The 18,422-nt window shown below is 45.6% G+C and overlaps 2 protein-coding genes across 3 annotated transcripts; one reads left to right on the forward strand and one right to left on the reverse strand.

Annotated features, from left to right (window-relative positions):
* Positions 1-210: 210 nt before the first annotated feature.
* ARMC7 (armadillo repeat containing 7) lies at positions 211-1,995 on the forward strand. The gene is made up of 3 exons (XM_052687897.1): positions 211-410; positions 514-657; positions 1,372-1,995. Exons 1-3 carry the CDS (start codon positions 344-346, stop codon positions 1,707-1,709), a joined length of 549 nt encoding a protein of 182 aa, XP_052543857.1. The 5' UTR covers positions 211-343; the 3' UTR covers positions 1,710-1,995.
* A 2,700-nt stretch (positions 1,996-4,695) lies between these two features.
* JPT1 (Jupiter microtubule associated homolog 1) lies at positions 4,696-14,021 on the reverse strand. 2 transcript variants are annotated; one of them, XM_052687900.1, is made up of 5 exons: positions 13,840-14,021; positions 11,416-11,558; positions 10,694-10,785; positions 9,117-9,144; positions 4,696-5,539 (listed from the first exon to the last, which is right to left on the reverse strand). In XM_052687900.1, the coding sequence occupies exons 1-5, from the start codon at positions 13,893-13,895 to the stop codon at positions 5,391-5,393; spliced, it is 468 nt and encodes a 155-aa protein (XP_052543860.1). In that variant the 5' UTR covers positions 13,896-14,021; the 3' UTR covers positions 4,696-5,390. The 2 variants fall into 2 exon arrangements, with proteins under 2 accessions (XP_052543860.1, XP_052543861.1); XM_052687901.1 differs by lacking the exon at positions 4,696-5,539 and adding an exon at positions 5,546-7,573.
* Between the last annotated feature and the right edge of the window lie 4,401 nt (positions 14,022-18,422).

The raw sequence follows: 18,422 nt of genomic DNA on the forward strand, positions 1-18,422 counted from the left end.
CAAGCAGGTGAGCATCTTTGCAGAACAAAGAGGAAATGTTACAAATACGCGATTGCTGAAAACAGTGGAACAGTGAGATGCGCGTTCACTCTGGCACTAACGAGCAACGCGCAGGGCGCCCCGGCAGCCGCCCTCCACCCCGCACGGGAACGGTCCCGGCCTCCCACGCCGCAGCCCGACCGACGGGAGGAGCCGCAACACCCACAAAATGGCGCCGGCGGCCGCTTGAGAGTAACGCCCACAAAATGGCGGCCGCGACTTGGCGGACAGCCTCGGCGTCTTCCCCGCCGGCGGCGCGGGCTGATCGCGGCTGACCGCCAGGTTCTAGTTCTCAGAACTCAGGATGGAGCTGGGGAGGCTGGAGTATCTGCAGGCCCTCGTCACCGAGTTCCAGGTGACAGACAGCCCAGGTAACCCCGCGTATAAAAGCGAAATCTCCATCCAGCAAAGATCTCTGTGCACCGGCGCCGGGTGCCGCCGCCCCTCGTTTCACGCCGCTTTTTTCCCTTGCAGAGGCCAAGCAGCAGGTGCTGGCCAACCTGGCCAACTTCGCCTACGACCCCAGGAACTACGAGTATCTGCGGCAGCTCCAGGTGCTGGACCTGTTCCTCGACATGCTGACCGAAGACAACGAGACCCTCGTGGAATTTGCTATGGGTAAGGACAGCATCCTTAGTGCATCCATATGCCTTTTTCTGTTTCTCTAAAACGTCTGTAATAAACTGGGGAAAAAGCAAAAATAAGAAAAAGGTGCCTTACAGCCCCTTTGGTGCTGTGACGCGGGTGTTTGGTGCTGCAGCACGCGTCGTGTGCAGCCGTGCAGTGCCCTCTAAGGACGTGCAGGAGCCCTGTTGGCAAATCTCAGGGAAGAATCAAGAGAAGATTTCTTGAAGAGCTTTGAAGTTTTCCAGTTCTCACAAAACCTGGAAGCTTGTGTCTGTGCTAGAGAACAGGAATTGCCAAATATCAATCGGCGCTTTAGAAAAAGGGGATATTTATGCAGTTGCATTTAAGGAAATAATTGCCGTTACTGCACTGAGTTGGAAAAAAGAAAAAAGGTTACATCAGACAATTAAAAATCTATCATATAGTTCTTTGTATCTTGAGGACTGATTTTCCTCTTACCATTCAGGAAAAATATTTTTGTGTGTTGTCTTATGAAAAGAAGGAAGGATCACGCAGCTATCTGAGGACAACTCAGGGCAAGCATCTCACAGGTTAGGACCAAAGTGCATACAAAGATATGAAAAGCACTCAGACTGTTGCCATTTATTCCCAAATAAGGTGCCTTTAAGAGTGTGGAGTGTGTCTGGATGAGGGTGCAGAAAGAATTTGTTTTGCATGTATCAGATGCTTTTTTCGCTATTTCAGGTGGTCTTTGCAACCTGTGCCTGGATAAAACTAACAAAGACTATATCCTGGAGGCCAGTGGAGTAGAGCCCATAATAAATTGCCTCTCCAGCTCCAATGAAGAGACAGTCATGTCAGCAGTCACAACCCTGATGTATCTGACAACACCGCAGTCATGCCAGCAGACCACACCTCTCCCAGTGGTGGAGTGCATGCTTCGCTTCTCTCTCTCGGCCAACAGAAGGCTGAGCAATCTGGCAACGGTCTTCCTGGAGGATTACTGCACACCTCTGCAGGTGGAAGAGGCCAAGAACTTAAGCAAACACACAGCAGTAGGGATTCCTCTCCCTAAGGACTGAAGCTGTCAGAGCAGCTTGAAGCTGTTGAGACGGGCACCTCCCTGTTTTCTCAGGTCTCCCGCTAATGCTCAGTAGGTCAAGAGTGATGAGAACAATAAAGGAAGGAAATCAGACTAGCATTGAATTTTAGTTACTATTGAAGAGGACAGTAGAGCACTGTAGCAAGCCAAGAACTCAGCTGAAACTGGAAGCAAATATTTTTAAATAAAAGGCCATGGCTGTTGGACAGCAGGTTGCTGAGTGCAGCTCAGCACCAGCTTGCAAGTCTAACCCTTTCTAACAGTTACTTTTTCTGCTTGGGTCATTGTTCAGCTTCTATCACTTCCACAACTTTTTGCTGATTTTGCCACAACCTGGTGGCCTTCTATGATGTTGTCTCTGGCTGGGTGGATGGGGGGAGAGCAGTGGATGTAGTCTGCCTTGATTCCAGCAATAGATAGATAGATGAGTGGACAGTGAGGTGGGTTGAGAACTGGCTGACTGGCAGAGTGCAGAAGGGTCGTCGTTGGCGGTGCAGAGTCCGGTTGGAGGCCTGTAAGCAGCGGTGTCCCCCAGGGGTCGGTGCCGGGTCCGGTCTTGTTCAACATCTTTATCAGTGACCTTGATGAGGGGATGGTGGCCACCCTCAGCAAGTTTGTGATGATACGAAGTTGGGAGGATTGGCTGACAGCCTGAAGGCTGTGTTGCCATTCAGCGAGAGTTGGACAGGCTGGAGAGCTGGGCAGAAAAAACACCGGATGAGGTTTAACAGAAGCAAGTGTAGAGTCTTGCATCTGAGGAGGAATGATTGCATGCACCAGTACAGGTTGGGGGATGAGCTGCTGGAGAGGAGCTCTGCGGAAAGAGACCTGGGTGTCCTGGTGGACGACAGGTCGGCCATGAGCCAGCAGTGTGCCCTTGTGGCCAAGAGGGCCAATGGCATCCTGGGGTGCATTAAAAAGAGCGTGTCCAGCAGGTCGAGGGAGGTGATCCTCCCCCTCTACTCTGCCCTGGTGAGGCCTCATCTGGAGCTCTGCGTCCAGTTCTGGGCTCCCCAGTACAAAACAGACAGGGATCTCTTGGAAAGAGTCCAGCGGAGGGCCACAAAGGTGGTGAGGGGCCTGGAGCATCTCTGTTGTGAGGAAAGGCTGAGTGAACTGGGGCTGTTCAGTCTTGAGAAAAGGAGACTGAGAGGGGACCTGATCCAGGTCTATCAGTATCTGAAGTGTGGGGGGCAGAATGGCGAGGCCAGACTCTTTTCAGTGGTGAGTGGAGACAGGACAAGGGGAAACGGCTGGAAACTGCAGCATAGGAAGTTCTGCACCAATGTGCGCAAGAACTTCTTTACAGTGAGGTGACGGAGCACTGGAACAGGCTGCCCAGGGAGGTGGTGGAGTCTCCTTCTCTGGAGATGTTCAAGACCTGCCTGGATGCCGACCTGTGCGACCTGCTGTAGGGAACCTGCTTTGGCAGGGGGTTGGACTCGATGAGCTCTGGAGGTCCCTTCCAACCCCTACAATTCTGTGATTCTGTGAACTTTCCACTGTCAACTCAAATGACTTTGAAATGACCCAAACTTTATCCTTCCTGCAGAAGAAAGGTGTTTCCCTGCCTGGTACTTTGCAATCCTATTACATATTTGGTACTAAATATACTGTCTTATCGTCATGCCATAGAACAGGTGATAGCTATCCTTTAAGTCAGGAAGTAGAAAGCTGTATTTCTCTCATTACCACGGGTGAGAAACGTGCAGGTAGAAAGAGTTTATGGCATTCAGGTTCACAAGAAAAGCCTTATCTTAGTAAAACATTAACTTAACTATTGTGTAAACAGTTATCTGTAAGCTTGTAAATACTTCTCTAGAACACTTGCAGCCCAGCCTCTGCCTGCTCTTACTAATGCATGTGGGCCAGAAGTTGAAGCCACTTTGCTCTCCTTTCATTATCAGCCAATCATGCAAAAGGTAACTCAAAAGCCAGGGTGGCTAACTGCCTAAAAACATAAATCAGTTTGGTCCTTTAGCACAGTGCTTCCTGAAAGACAACGCTGCCTGTGAGTTTCAGAGTTTTGCTTCCTCCCCCTTCACCGCAGCTTGAAACACACCAGAGAGAGCTTAAAAACACAAAAGCCAACTGGGGTGTGATAGCTCTGCTGTGAGCAAGCAGCTCCTCTGTGCACACTGGGCACCTTTTTAGCAGACAGCCTGGTGTGCCCAAACTCATCTCCTTGCAAGTGAAGGAGATGTAGCCACGTCTGCTGCTCGTGGGGCTCGCAAAGGAAATACAACTTCGCTACTTACTTCCCCCCTCCTAGGCCAGGAAAAGGGTAGGCATGGTTTACATGAACCCAGACTACATTCCCTACCTGCTGTGCAAAGAAAGGCCACTAGAGCAAAGCCAGTTTGATAGTCAGCATGTAAAGGAGGGGGTTCTCCATGCCTCACCGGGAAGTTGGGGCATTTTCAGAGCTTTTCAGGAGTGGGAAGGCAGGCTGGCAGACACAGCGGCTGTGCCGCACACACTGAGCTCCCGGCCAGCCCTGCCTTCCCACCAGGCGTTCGGTCACCTCTGTCAGGCTGTTCAGGCCCTGACTTAGCAGCGCTGCCACAGAGTCTAATTTGGTTTTGAGGAGAAACTTTCATTTCCTCTGTTTGGTAAAACAGATCGCATGTACCAAGACACACTGCATGCTTCTTTGAGAAAATTGATGTTTGACTTTTAACACGGAGACAGCATGTGATGGTACCCCCAGTCAGGTGCATGCACTCTCCTCTTCTGCTCCATCCCAACTCTGTTCAGATTAGGGCAGGACAACTGAGAACAATGCAGAACCAAACCCACAAAATAAAATCCACGCAGGAAACATTGCTTCAAAATTTCTATATTATTTACTTTAAGCAACAGTCCAGCTTCATGAAATTACAACACACACTTTAAAGAATGAGATTTTCACCTCATGGTCAAGCACCAGCATGATCATGCACAGCATTGAGTCAGTTGTATTTAAAAAAAAAAAAAAAAAAAAAAACAAAACCCTGTAAATTTTTATTTATTTCTATAATCCACTCCACCTTTGCTGAATAAAGTCCAAACAAAGCCCCTCCTACCCTCAGGCCAGGTGACTCTGATCATCAGCCCTCTATTTGGCACATACCCTGCTTTACACTAGTCCAGTACCAATGTTTTTTTTAAAGGCAGCATGGTGTACCCTAACCACTTTAAATGGCACAGCAGGGCTCAAGGCATTCACCCTACACAGACAATGAATTCTTTTAGATCCCCAAAGTTCACATGTGGAAGAAGGGACCACTCTTGCTGATCATTTGCTGGCCGCTTTAACCAGGACTTCAGATCCTTGTGTAGCTAAGGGGTTCTAAAAATCTCAGTACAAAAACCCTCTAAAGCACGCTTAGAACCTATCTACTTTCCTTTGAATTACATTACTATACTTCATAAAGCTTTCCCTCAAGTCTATCACTAGAAAACACTCATGTAACTTCCAGCAGATCTAGGGGAAAAACACAGGACACAAGTGGAAAAAAAACCTTGATCTGAAAAAAAAAAAAAAAAAGAGTACATAAAGTGCTTCTTTTTAATTGAAAGAAATTCGAGATGTACAGTCAGGCTCAAGTTGTGCAGTTCACAAGCATGGGGGGGAAGGGTGGGCAAAAACAGACACAAGTTCAAGTCAGGAAAGGAAGGTTTAACCGAGGACTAGGCTGGACTTGCCACCGGGTGGATTTCTCCTGGATGGTGCAGGTGCGGGTGCTACTGGGCTAGGAACAGGTGCAGCAGGCAGGGATTTTTCTTCATTCTGACCTGGAGCAGCCTCTACATCAGCCTCAGTGTTTTCTAGAAAAAAAGAAGCTTTTTTAAGGTGTTTGATGTGGATGATAAAAGCCAGAGGGTTTCTCTGGCTTAGGCAGAAGATCGACTCCTTTGAGTTTTCTCCAGCCTTACAGTCACACAGAGCTGCTGTCATCTGTTGGCAAGACAGACTTCCAGCTGCCTGAAATATTTTTCAGAACCCTGATGCCTTCAGTTGAGTTTCAGGCATTTAAGAGTTGCATTCTCTTAGATGCTATTAGGGGACCCCAGTGATTCAATTTTTTTTATTTTTTAACTGACAAGCAGCTGCAATCAAGGCTTGTACATAGTGTGTGACCACCCTAATAATTTTAACTCAAATCTGAGCAAGTGCTGGAAATGGAGTCACAGAAGCATCAGTACTTACAAGCAGGAGTTAAGATTCACACCACATTCCCAATTTTGTTAGAGGAGAGAATATCTGACACCTCTGGGACTTCGCATAGAGCAGACCAGGGAATGCAAATCCACGTACGGGCAGGCTCAAATTTACATTCCCTGGAAAGCACATGCCAGTTCCGTCTGTTTTAAGTAGTTCTCAACAACCACAAGACAGGACACAGAAGGAATTACTCACAGGAAGCACTTTAGATACTCTAGCAAATAATTTATGTATCTACTTCACTGACAGTTAATGAGGACCACGAGATCATTAGCATCTCACATTTTTGCAGATTAACAGAATTAGTTACAAGCCAAAGGCCTAAACACAGCAAGATTTTCTCACCATCAGCACTTTTGACCACTTGACAAAACTTAGCCATTGCCAGCAAAATCGAAGACTTAACTGTTCATTACCTCTTCCAGGTCATGGATGAAGGCACCCAATAAAACTAATCCCAGCACCACTTCCCACTGCCCCAACAGCAATTACTAAATCCTGCCTTTCACCTGCTGTTTTTTATCTAGCTTTTTATTACAGGAGATGCTTTTCACCAATGCTGTGGCAACTTAGCATTGCTTTTTAAAAAACCTTTGATGCAAGATTTTATCAGAAACACAAAACCCACTTGTGACCCTCTGCACATCCATGCTTATAATAATCTCCAAGAACTCTGGCAGCTTATAGTTTCCATGCAACCTCAGATTCTCTGCTGCCTTCACCAACCCACAAGCACATGAGAACAAAGCAGTTAAATACAAAGCCTTAAGCTCAAAGCCTCTGCAGCTCATGTATGCTGCTGCCTGCTTACTCAGCAAGCTGGGAACAATGGCAGCCACCCATTCACACAGCCCCCAGTGCTTCATTCACAGCAGCCCGTGCTTCAAGCAGACTGCTGGAGTACTGCGAAGAACTCATGATGACAAACTTTCTACTGAACACCAGATTTCACCTTAATGTAATTACAGTCACTTGTGACCGTCTTAAGTGCTGTCTAATTCTCTTTAGTCAGTCCCATTAATCAAGTACAAGGTGCTAACTGAATTTCAAAAAACTTCCTATCACAGGAGACTTCCGGAAAGTTTCTACAGCTTGTTACAGACTCCTTCAGCCATCCGATACATACACTGGCACTTCTCAGATCAGATGTTGAAGTTCTTTCCTTATCAGAAAGGGTATAATCTCCGAGTTAGTTTGCTGCCAAGTACGCTTCAAACTACTGGAACTTTTGATGTGCAAAAGGAACTACAGCGTTCAAACAAGAAGCAAAAACATTTCTGCAAAAGGCACAAGTTCTCTTCTCCTAGACAGACATGACTAATAGAAAGTACATATCCCTCCGGACACTTACCTTAAGTTTTTACAATCAGTTACATACAGAAAATCATTTCCAAAACCGGAAGAGGAAACATCTTTTAATGATGGAAGCTTATTAAAACTATAGTTATGCTGTGAGTTTGTAAGCAAATAGCTTTTTTTGGAAGCATATTCGTTCCCTTGAAAGCCCAGGAAACAGCCATATAATGTCAAGTGCAAAAATCACATGCACGATAAGTGGACGCTCACCAGCTCATGTCTGATATCTCGCACAGCAGGAGTGTGAAGCGGTGAAGTGACACGACTAGCTCAACAGGACTCTGTACTCCACATTAAGGTAAAATACCCAAAGCCAACAAGGACGAGATTAATTTAACAGCACATCAAGATTCTCAGGTACTTGTCATATACACCACTTCCAGTGAGCACTAGCTTTCTACTCCTTTCGAAGTACCGTCAACAGAAGTTTAACAGCCAAACATGTGCTGACATTTTTATTTTGCCAGGACTCTCTTCAAAAATTTAATTTTTGCCATAGCCACAACAGCAGTAAACTTCAGTTGGGAATGCTAAGTTGTTACTTTACTTGTTTGGAAAACCCCTTTCCAGCATACATTTACTCAGCACTTGCTAAGAACATTTTCCTGTCACCTTCTGGAACCACTCCAAAGGCCCACAAACACTCAACCTGTGAGAATGGCAACTTCCAAGAGCCAGCATATCATTTTTTCACTCTGTTTCGGACAGCTGTTGCTAACCCAAGCAGTCCTATTTCTGCTGCCTCCAATCTCATCTGTTCTTGCCTCACCACTCCTCCCGACACCACAGTGAGCTGCTTTTAACAAGTACCAGGAGAAGAGCAGAGCCTGCAGACTCAAAAAAGTATCAAAACCACATTCTCCTGCCTGAGGCATGAACTCTAAGTGCGCACACTAGGATGCCAATTAAGAGCAGACAGTCTTGAGAAAGAAATACTGAGCAAGCCTGCATAGTTCTACTAGAAGCAGCATGCTGCATCACAGTCTGCTAGAAGAGCAAGATGCTCCAAAGAGCTTTTTGGCCAGAAATACTACACTCAGAGGTAGTTAGCAGGCACTCTGGAAAACTTTTCACCTTCCCAGCAGAAGTCAGTTCAGGATATGGAGATCTTTAAAGATCTTCCATAATTCTAAGGTGTTAGAAGTAACACTTAGAAGTACTTGGTGAACAGACATATTCCTCACATCAGGAAGTCAGCTATTCTCAACGAAAATCTTGCTAAGGAGAGATTTCCAGCACCAGAGCTACATAAAAAGCCCTCAAGATAAACATACATTCTGCCAGGTGAAATCTGCATTATGATTACTTAGTTCCTTACAAAAAATCAGTATTTAAAAAGCATCAGGAACTTGAAATCTAATAAATGAGGATGCTTTCAGATGCAATAGCTGTTCTTGATTATTTCTGTGAATTGAGCGTCTGCTGTGTGGGAAGACAATAAGACAGAGGTAAAAGCAAAACCTGAAATCTCTGGAGTTGACTGTACTATTTAATTACAAGCTACTACAATGCAGTACAATCTATCAATCACACAAGTCTTTGGATGGTATCCACCTTGCCTTACAAATTTAGATCTTGATACCAGTTGCTGCTGCTGGCAAAATAAATGAACAGGACTGCTCTCGTTTTTAACATGATGTCTAACAGAGGCATTCTGCTATTACATTCTGTATCACCACCAGCAATTTCTGACGAAGCACTTAGGTAATTTCATGATCTGATGGGTTCAAATGGCAAACCAAGCTCTCTTGAGATTTTTTTTTTCTCCCATCTTCTTCTATTTTGAGAAAATGTTTTTACAACAAGCCTGAAGGAGTTACTCACCGAATGTTTCACCACCGCCATCTCCTCCCTAGAAAAGAGAGGAACACATTATAACTTATAGTTCAGAACGTAGTTTTACCTGGCTTCCATTGAGAGGGCACTCACACTGTGACTGATCAAGCCATTGCAGCTGGACACACTGCTCTGCCAAGCAACATTCTGACAGACCCACTGAAGCACTTCTGGACTGACACCACTCTTACAGGCAGATACCAGAGTAGAGCAAATGGTTCTAGATGCATGTTTCAAGAGATTTAAAACAATGGATTTGTAAGCACCAATTCCTACAGTGAACAGTTTTACTTCATCAACTGGTCAGTTATGTAACACAACTCTAGAAGTTTAAACAAAGATACAGTTGAAGTAATCCCAATGACATGTAACATCAGTGTACATGCGATGCCCACACTGTGAAAGATGCGGGTGGCCGTGAGCACTACTGTGCACAGCACCCCTCATTAGGCAGAACTGACAGGAACCAGAACACTGGAACTGTCAAGCAGCAATGACAATAAATTAAGCCATTAGCCATCAGTGTCTCCTCTTTTTCCCTAAGTGACTCTTTCCAACACCTAACGTGTAATTGCTAGTAAAACCAAGAACATTCATTCCATCCGGTGTATTTAGCTTTTGAGATACCAGTTTTTGACAATGATAAAATTTCTTTCATTACATAAGCAGCTAAACATTCTCTTCATGATCAACCTCTTCAGAACGTAACTTGACACAAAGATACAGCAAGTCCTCTAGCAGCAGCAAGGGTTCCACAATAGCATAAGGTTTTAGCAACATTCAGTCTATGAAAGTTGATAACTACAAAGTGAACTTTCAGTTGTCAGGATATTAGTACACAAAAATCCCCCTCAGAAGCTCTAGCTTCTGTCTGTAGTTTTAATCACTGCAGAACATTAAAATATTTTCTATTATGAGAATCATGATTGCAAAGCTGAGAATGGTAACACATTTATTCAAATAAATAAAACAGAAAATAGAATTAAGACTCTTGACTTCCCTTTCTTTTTTCCTACCTTCAGTGAAATGACTTCTCATCCTGTTTTCCCCATTAACTGTATTTGTACATAATGCAAAAGCCAGGGTAACACTACGAATCATGCTCCATATCGCTATCAAGTAAACAGCTCACATGGAAAGAAACACATCTGATGGCATTACTAAAGGCATCAACACAAATGTAACAAGCATTCCTGCCACTGGGAAGCATGGTGCTGGGTATGAGACCAAATCCCACGTAAGTCAATAAACTCAGAGTTCACTATAGCTAACCTTTGTGTTAAAACACAACTGCATGCTTAAGGCTGAAGCAAGATCTCACACCACTTCACTGCTGTCCCATCAGGAAGAAAGTTAAGAGTCTAGAAAATACACATTTAGAAGAATCCAACCCTTCCACAACATGCAAGAACTATCACGTGGAAAAGGGAACCTGCACAGTAAGAACAGATTTAAGAACAAGGTTTCAAACTCTACAGGGCTTTCAACTGTGCGTATGTCACTGACAAAGCAGCCAGAGAGCAATGTAGCCCATTACCACGCTCTTTACAGGAAGCAATACTGACCTTTGGATCTACATCTCCACAGTTAGCATCAGTTGAGTTTCTCTGTGCTCCAGATGGTTCAGTGTCTTCTCTGATTTCACCTGGCTTTGTCCCTAGCAGCAGAGATTGATTCTAATTAGGTTGCAAGATAAACTTACCGAGAAAGTAGATGAAAAAGTGATGTGGCATGTTTTATTTTCTTTTCCTCCTCCCTCTACTTCTTTTTTGAATTAAAGCTTTACCATTCAAAGTTTGTCCTGGTTCTTTACATAATGACTCACAAATTACAAGAGCATTTTGTGCAGCTGAGGGCATCGCTTAGATGGATAGCAGGGTCCCAGGGCCATCTGTTTAGGAAATGATCTACAGAAATGGAAATTTAATCCCAGCTGCAGGTACAACACAAAGCAAAGCTTTCTCTGATTGATCAAGAACAATAAGTACTATCCCATATACTAAGTCACAAGTTTGCCCTACTCTAACATAATTAATCTGGAGAAATTGCATCCAAAAATACAGTCTCTCTTAGCTACTTGCTTGCAACAACACCTAGGTCCGATGTTTACATATTAAATAAATAATAATAATAATAAATCCCACGTCAGTAATGCTAATTTCTAGCCCTGATCTACAAAGCAAGAAATGAACTTCAGTTTCCAACCACAGACACCAGCAGCTTCAGGCCAATCCCAAAAATGGATTAATGCATGTCAGCAAACCTGCAAAGAAAGCAGTGTTCTTACCCGACGATTTAGCCCAGGAAGGTGGATTTTCTTCAGGAGTTCCAAAGATGCTGGATGCCATTTTGTTCTTTCGTGTGGGCTGTTCTTTTGGTTCATCAAAACCCAAGGAAAAGTTGGAACCACCGCCAGGAGGACGCAGCACTCTGCAGAGAGATTCAGCCTTACAGCCTGCATTACTAAGCAGCACTCCCAACATACACAGAAAGCCCACTATGCTGAGAGAGCACTGCTGGCTCTTGTAGCAGGTAGCTGCACGGGCTGAGCACTGCCAAATGTAAACATGAGGTGTCTGTATTACAGCGTTTAATAACCAACGCTCACTGTTATGTCTTGACTGCGTAACTCAAACTATAAAACTAAATGGTTTCCCAGAATTCAATCCAGGCATTTTATCTCCACTGCTCTTCTCTTTGGTGTCACTTATCAAAACTAAGTTTCTTTTTAAAGAACCCTGTGAAGGCAATTAATCTTCACAATTACAGCAAAGAGTAAAATTTGGCATGAGCCGCAGTGCTGCTTGCAACACTGACGACTGGACTGCAGCCTCTGTCTAGATTTCTTCAATCAGAAAAATTAATTTGGGGCAGGCTACCGGGCTGATGTTAAAAACATTTCAGTACACCAACAGAATGGTATTTCCAATGCACCCAGTGCTCCCAAATGAAGCCGATGCAGGTAGGGAAGGGACACGTTCCCTCTTCTAACAGTTTAATAAAACACTAGAACTATAAAAAAAGTCAGAATGGAACAAGCTGTGTTTTCTATGGTGAATACACCAAAGCTGTGAATTCCACACAAAGACGATGTCAGAATTTGCAGCGCCAGCACCACTGCAAACAGCACTTGGATTTTTTGAGGCTTGGTGCCTACTGCACTGGAGATGCAACTCAGAAACACTTTCCCAGTCTATGGGACTTCAAGACCACGGTAAGAAAATAATGAAAATGTCTGAAATGGGTATTTACTGTTGCTAACCTGATTTTCATTACAAAATCCATCTCCAAATACATAATCAATGGGAAGACCCCAGCCAATTGGGTCATGCGTTTTAAGAAATCCAAGAACACTCCTAAAATTTGCTGCTTCTCCCTTCTGAACGGAGATGATACAATGATCCTGAATTGCCAGTGCCATTTTTTTTTTCCTTATACAGAAGAAGTGCCTGCGTTTTTTTATGCCACATCTGTTGCACTTACCATTACATCATCTTTCTTCTACTACAGTAGCGAAACCACTGCTCTTAACAGCGTAACAGTTTGCAAAGACTTAATGAGATTAACAGAAAAAGTAACTGAAGCAAAAGAGCAATTACTTAAACCGTTAAGTGATCATTTCTGCCAATGCTAGATGAAGGTTCATTAGAAGATTCTCCCAGTTCTGAGGTATTTGAGCGTGCCTCAGCAAAGCACTATTCTTAACATCACACCTGGCACCCGCCGTGCTGCACTGAGAATCCGCCCATATTTAGGAAGGGCTTTTCAAGTGTTTTTTGTTAGTTACTGTTCCGCCAAGCCAAAGCCGTATTGAGAAGACAGCTGCCAAAGAGCGGCGCTGACCACGACCCTTCCAGGCACCTTCCCGAAGTTCCCTTTGTTCCAAGAGCCGCTCCGCGCGAGCTCCAGGTCCGGCTCCAGCTCCGCCCGGGCCCGCCGAGTCCCGCGCTCCCTGACGCCTCGAGGCCCGGGGGTGCGGAGCCGAGGAAAGGCGTCACCCCCACTCCCTCCCCCTCCCCTCGAGCATGCTCGCTGCGAGCCGGGTGTGAACCCGTTAAAGCGGTCGTACACAATGAGATTAACGAAACGGACACCGCCACATGGCGGTAAGGGCACCGCGGAGGGGGCGGCGGTCACCCGCGCGAGGGGAGAAAGCGCGGTGCGCAGGTAGGGCGGGGGGCGAGGAGGGCGGCGGAGCAGACAATAGAGCCGCCTCGGCCCCACCCAAACGCCGGGACCGCTCGGCGCGGTGCGGGCAGGGGGGACGACGGCAGGCATCGAGGAAGGGGAGCGGAACGGCGATCCCCGGGGCGCTCCGGCTGCGCCGGGCCGAAGGATTCGCCTGCCTTCTTTGTTAGGAAGCGGCTGAGGCGGGCGGCAGCCCAGGGCGAGTCCTGCGAGCTCCCAACCTCGAGGCTCGCCCCCCACCCACAGCCATCGCGTGGCTCGGTCCCTTCCCCTCCCTGCCGAGCCCCGAAACGGCCGGCTGTGCCCTCGCTGGGTGCGGCCCGCCCCCGCCTCCTGCTCGGCCCGGTGTGTTCCCAGCCCCGACCCAGCCGCTGCTCGTGCCTCCCCGGCCGGCGTCGCCCCGGGGTCCGTCCGCTGCTCCCTCCCGCCGCCTGCAGAGCCTGAGCTGACGGGGAACCGCAGCCCCGCCACGCGCCGCCCTAACGATCCCGAAGGCCTCGGAGCCCCTTCTTCCCCTGCGGACCTGGAGCTGTTCCTGCCGCTGGGGTCCATGCCCGAGAAGATGGTTGTGGTGGTCATTGCGGCAAGGATGGAGAAGACGGGGGAAGGGCTCCGTTAAGGCGGTGGTGAAAAGAGACGGTACTGGGAACGGAGCTCCCTCCCCCCTAGCCGTACCCTCACCGCTGCCGGTGACAAATGCAGCCCCCGCCCGCCCCTGCCGCACCTTTTATGCAGCGCGTAAGGCCCGCCCCCCTAGCTATCCTCTCAGTGGACGGTTCAAACACAACGCCGAGTTTCTATTCGACAACGCCTTGCCACTCTATTCTTCGGCCCGCCTCGCCGTCTATTCTGAGGCGTCCCGCCTCATCCCCTAAATCTCATTGGTCGAGCAATACGTCGGCACCACAGCAACCGACCGCACCTGCGCGATGAGGGCTTTCGTTAGCGATTGGCGGAAGGACGCGCCGCTCACTTAAGGTGCACCGGGATTGGCTTCTCCGCACGTGAGACGACACAAAAGTCACCGCGCCGCTTCCCTCTGCAGGCCGCTCCTCACCTCAGGCGCCGCGGGCCATCTGCGCCCGTGCCACCAGCCGTTTGGCCATCCCTGCATCCCTCACGCCCGTGCCCACGCTGGGAGGGAACCTGGCCTGCAGTAGCCGCAGAGCTCCTCGGAGCGCACCAATCTACGTTCGAACAATAGCCGTAGCGGCCATCGCGGTGCCGGAGCGTCCGGCGAGGCCGTAGCCGCCAGCCCGCGGCGCACGACGCCGTCCGCTGAGCGGAGCGTCTCCCCTCAGCAGCGGGGCGCCCAGCCGTGCGGCTGCACGGAACCGCAGCTCCGCCTCAGTCTGACGCGGAATCTCCAGGCCGCACAGCAGCAGGCCTCGCCGATCGCTTCGCTCCAAAACGGACGCACAGGGACCGCCCGGCGAAACGCGTCTTTCATTAGTGCTTCAATGGTACGTGCTTAAGGAAGAGGGAAAGAACACCCGTGTCTGCTCCGGACGTCGCTCCCAATCTGCGCTAACAGCCTTTAATACCCTCCAAACACTTTGGATTTAAAATCTTAAAAATACTCATTTTTGGTCAGGAAATCGCAACTTATGGTTGTGTTGCTTCACTCCACGTATAACATGAAATCAATTGAATAATCAGCCTTAATCAGCCTACTCAGGAAAGAGTTGAACTGCTACCACTACAAAAACAGGACCATGTTACTTTACTTTTTTAAGCTAAGATCTATAAGAAACTCCTGTTAAAAACAAAACAAATGCCATCGCTATTGAAGTCCCCAGGGAATACTGTCCCATCATGCCCTCCTGAAGTTGCATTAAAGGCAAGTTTTAATCTACACGAAGCATCTGCTCTCTTGGGAACTTTCAGAAATATTTTGTCACTGAAAAGCCTTTTATTCAAACCCACAGGATCTGAATCTTAAGTCTGAACACTCCTATGGCGCTTAGAAATAAATTTTATTATTAATGCTCTTATTTATTTTAAATGTGGAGAAACTCATTTACTCTGACAAAACTAGTTTCAAAATACAGCTTTAAGATTCTAAAACTTCAGTATTTCCAAGTGACTCCACCAATCTCTGAGGTGCTGAGACAGCCCTGAATGCAGGTTAGGCTTTAAATAAAAGCTGCTTTGCCAATTGTTTACTAATAACAAGATCAAGGGAGTTACGAAGATTGTCACAGAAACTGGACTTATACTCGTCTCCAGGGTTATGAGATTTGACCAGCGATTCTCCTGTTTTAACCAAACAATTCCATCAGTTGCTGAAACTCATCCTGCAATGAATGTAAAAAAATGGAACTCTGAACGAGGCTCCAGAAAATGTATATCAAGGCTAGGCAAGGAGAGATACTGCTGGTTTGTGAAAAGCCTCAACTTGATGATCCTTCCAAGACCAAGGGCTTTTCATGCCAGTCTCAGATACTTATGACAGTCACAGAAGACATTCCCCCCCATCCCCAAGCACATAGTACCAAAAAGAGGTTTTGACTCAATCTCGTCTTCTCCCATCCATTCACTCACAACTCAAACTAAATTTCAGCTAACCATTTCTGCTCCAGATGGATTGAGCAGGCCAAGCCTTGCATCTGAAGTGATGCATAGTGTCTGTTCATGGAAGGCAGGTATCACACAGGTTAGGTTCAAGCTTATCCTTCTAAGCAGATGCTGTATTTTTCAAGAGCGTTAAAGCAATTAATCCCATGCCACAAGTGGAAAAAATGGGAAATGTCTGAAATGAATTATCTTGAAGGCCAACCAAAACTAAAAACAGGGAACAAACTCCAGTCTATCATGCTACGTCTTCACTACCAGGGAAAAATGCTGTAGTAACAGAACACAGTTTGGCAACAAGCTAACAGCCAGAACATCAGTAATCCAAAGATTGAAGTACATTAGGTCACAGTTGTACTACAATTAAAAATAATTCAAGTTACTTAAATGTTTCTAGACCTTTTTTTTTATAATACAGAACAGTGTATTACATAAGCTGATAAAAAGCACACAAGGAGGAGGCTACTATCTAAACTATTAAAAACCCTCCAATTTAATTTTCATTTTCAATTTAATAGATAAAGATCAAGGAAGCATTTTGCTTGTTTGTTTTCAGATTTGAAAATATATTGCTATTCTTTAGAAATTGAACCGTTTCCAACTGGCTAAAGCATAGAAAGCATTATGTCTTTGAGCCAGCCACATTATGCTTTTTCATTAATATTGCAGTAGAGTCCACAATAGAATCAGCATCCAGCAGACAAAGTGACAGCACTTGGATTACACTGTCAGATTCAGAAGTAACCAAGTAAAGGTACCAGGAAAGAAATATTGCTCTGAGAAAACGACCTGTATTTGACCGTAACCTTTGCAGAGATGTTGTATCTGTTTTGATACCACTGTTAATTACCTTGCAGCAGCAATTATTTTAATAGGATTGCAGGGATTTTTTTCTTTTTGTTGACATCACCATATGCCAGTATAAGAATCTGTCCTGTTATCACCTGGAGTATTTCCTTACACACTTAACAGTTCAGCACATGCCATTTCAGAAATGCCTTGTGCTTCTAGGGTGCAGATTTTCAGATGTTAACTGAGTAGGGGTTCCACTCAAAGCCAATTTGAAAATTGTGAGTAATGATTTAATTGGCTTGAGCTTTTGAAAGATGCCAGCTTTTTAGTAAACATTAAAAACTTACCTGTCAACCAGCGTGACAAGACCTCTTTGCCAATTTTCCTTTATCTTCTGATATGTGCACTTCTGGCAGTTCCTTGGGCTACTACAGCAAACACAAGATCTATCAGAAATTAAGCCAGATCAAAAATCTGAAAATCTCCCAATAATGGGGTCTGAATGGATGGTTTATAGCCCTGTGACTTCATACTACTTCTGAACTGCTGAACTTAGCTATAGCTTTTTACAGAAGATGAAGTCACAGGAAAATCACCCAGTCCCAGCAAACAGCAACTCACAGGTGAATCCTCTAAGCAACACAGGGGTAGTGCTAACAAGGAAGAAGTTCTGTCACAAGGCAAGTATTTGCATAACCACAAAAGAATTCTAAAAAACTAGTTGAGGGGGAAAAAGTCAGCATTCATCACCTTACATACACCTCACGCTGTACTGTTCAAGGAACTATTCTAGAAATGTCAGGAAATCTCAGATGAATAGCAAAACAGTGTTAGGAACTGATAGGTTTAAGTGATCAGTGCCTCCTCATTTCTTTTAGGAGCGTGATGCCAAATGCTGAAGGAAAATTCAATTTATGATGGAGTATTTCCACGGCTGCCACATCAATTGAATGCCACAGAAGAAAGTTTTTCTTATACTTTTGTACAGGAGAATTTTGGTTATAGCTAGACACAATTCATTTCTAGATGGCCTCGCTTTATCAACAGAACATATTACAAGAACCCTGCTCCTAAGTTAACGACAGATGAAGTACCACTGTATGAATTAATGAAATTAAGACACTGTTTTTGAAAGCATACTGCTCCACAGCTGTCACTTGACTTTTGTTGCCTCAGGAAAGAAAGATATTAGACAAGATACGGCAGGGAGTTTTGAGCTCCACAGTCTTAACTCAGGCTAAAAAAAAAGAAAAAAAAAAAAAGCTGTACTTTAGGAGACCTCACCCTTTCTTCAGAAACTAGAACAAGTCCAAACATCTTTTTTTGGCCAAACAAAATAAAGACAACTTTCACCTGGGAGAAGTCCTGGCATGACATCCAATTGAAAGAATTCTATACGGTGCTATCAGTTGTCTAGCCAGGTTGGAAGCCAGAGATTCCAAAGTCTGAGAGGAATATGTTCTATGTCTAACCTATGGAAGGCATTGAAACATAGCCACCCTGCTTTTTTTTTTTTTTCTCCAGGCCTTCATAACTCTATCTATGAAAACATTCGTTCACAAAATAGCAATTTTGACCTTGCAATGTGCCACAGAAGTCTACGAGATACATGCCAGAATAAGAAATTATCCAGTTAGCATGAGATTTGTCTAAAAAATACAACAATGGCACAGAAGTGAAATCCTTCAGCTACACAGTCAAAAACAAACAAAAAACCAAATACCATCTTTCTAAGTCTAC

Source organism: Tympanuchus pallidicinctus, unplaced genomic scaffold (genome assembly GCF_026119805.1).
Source record: "Tympanuchus pallidicinctus isolate F22 unplaced genomic scaffold, pur_lepc_1.0 scaffold23, whole genome shotgun sequence".
NCBI classification, from domain to species: domain Eukaryota; kingdom Metazoa; phylum Chordata; class Aves; order Galliformes; family Phasianidae; genus Tympanuchus; species Tympanuchus pallidicinctus.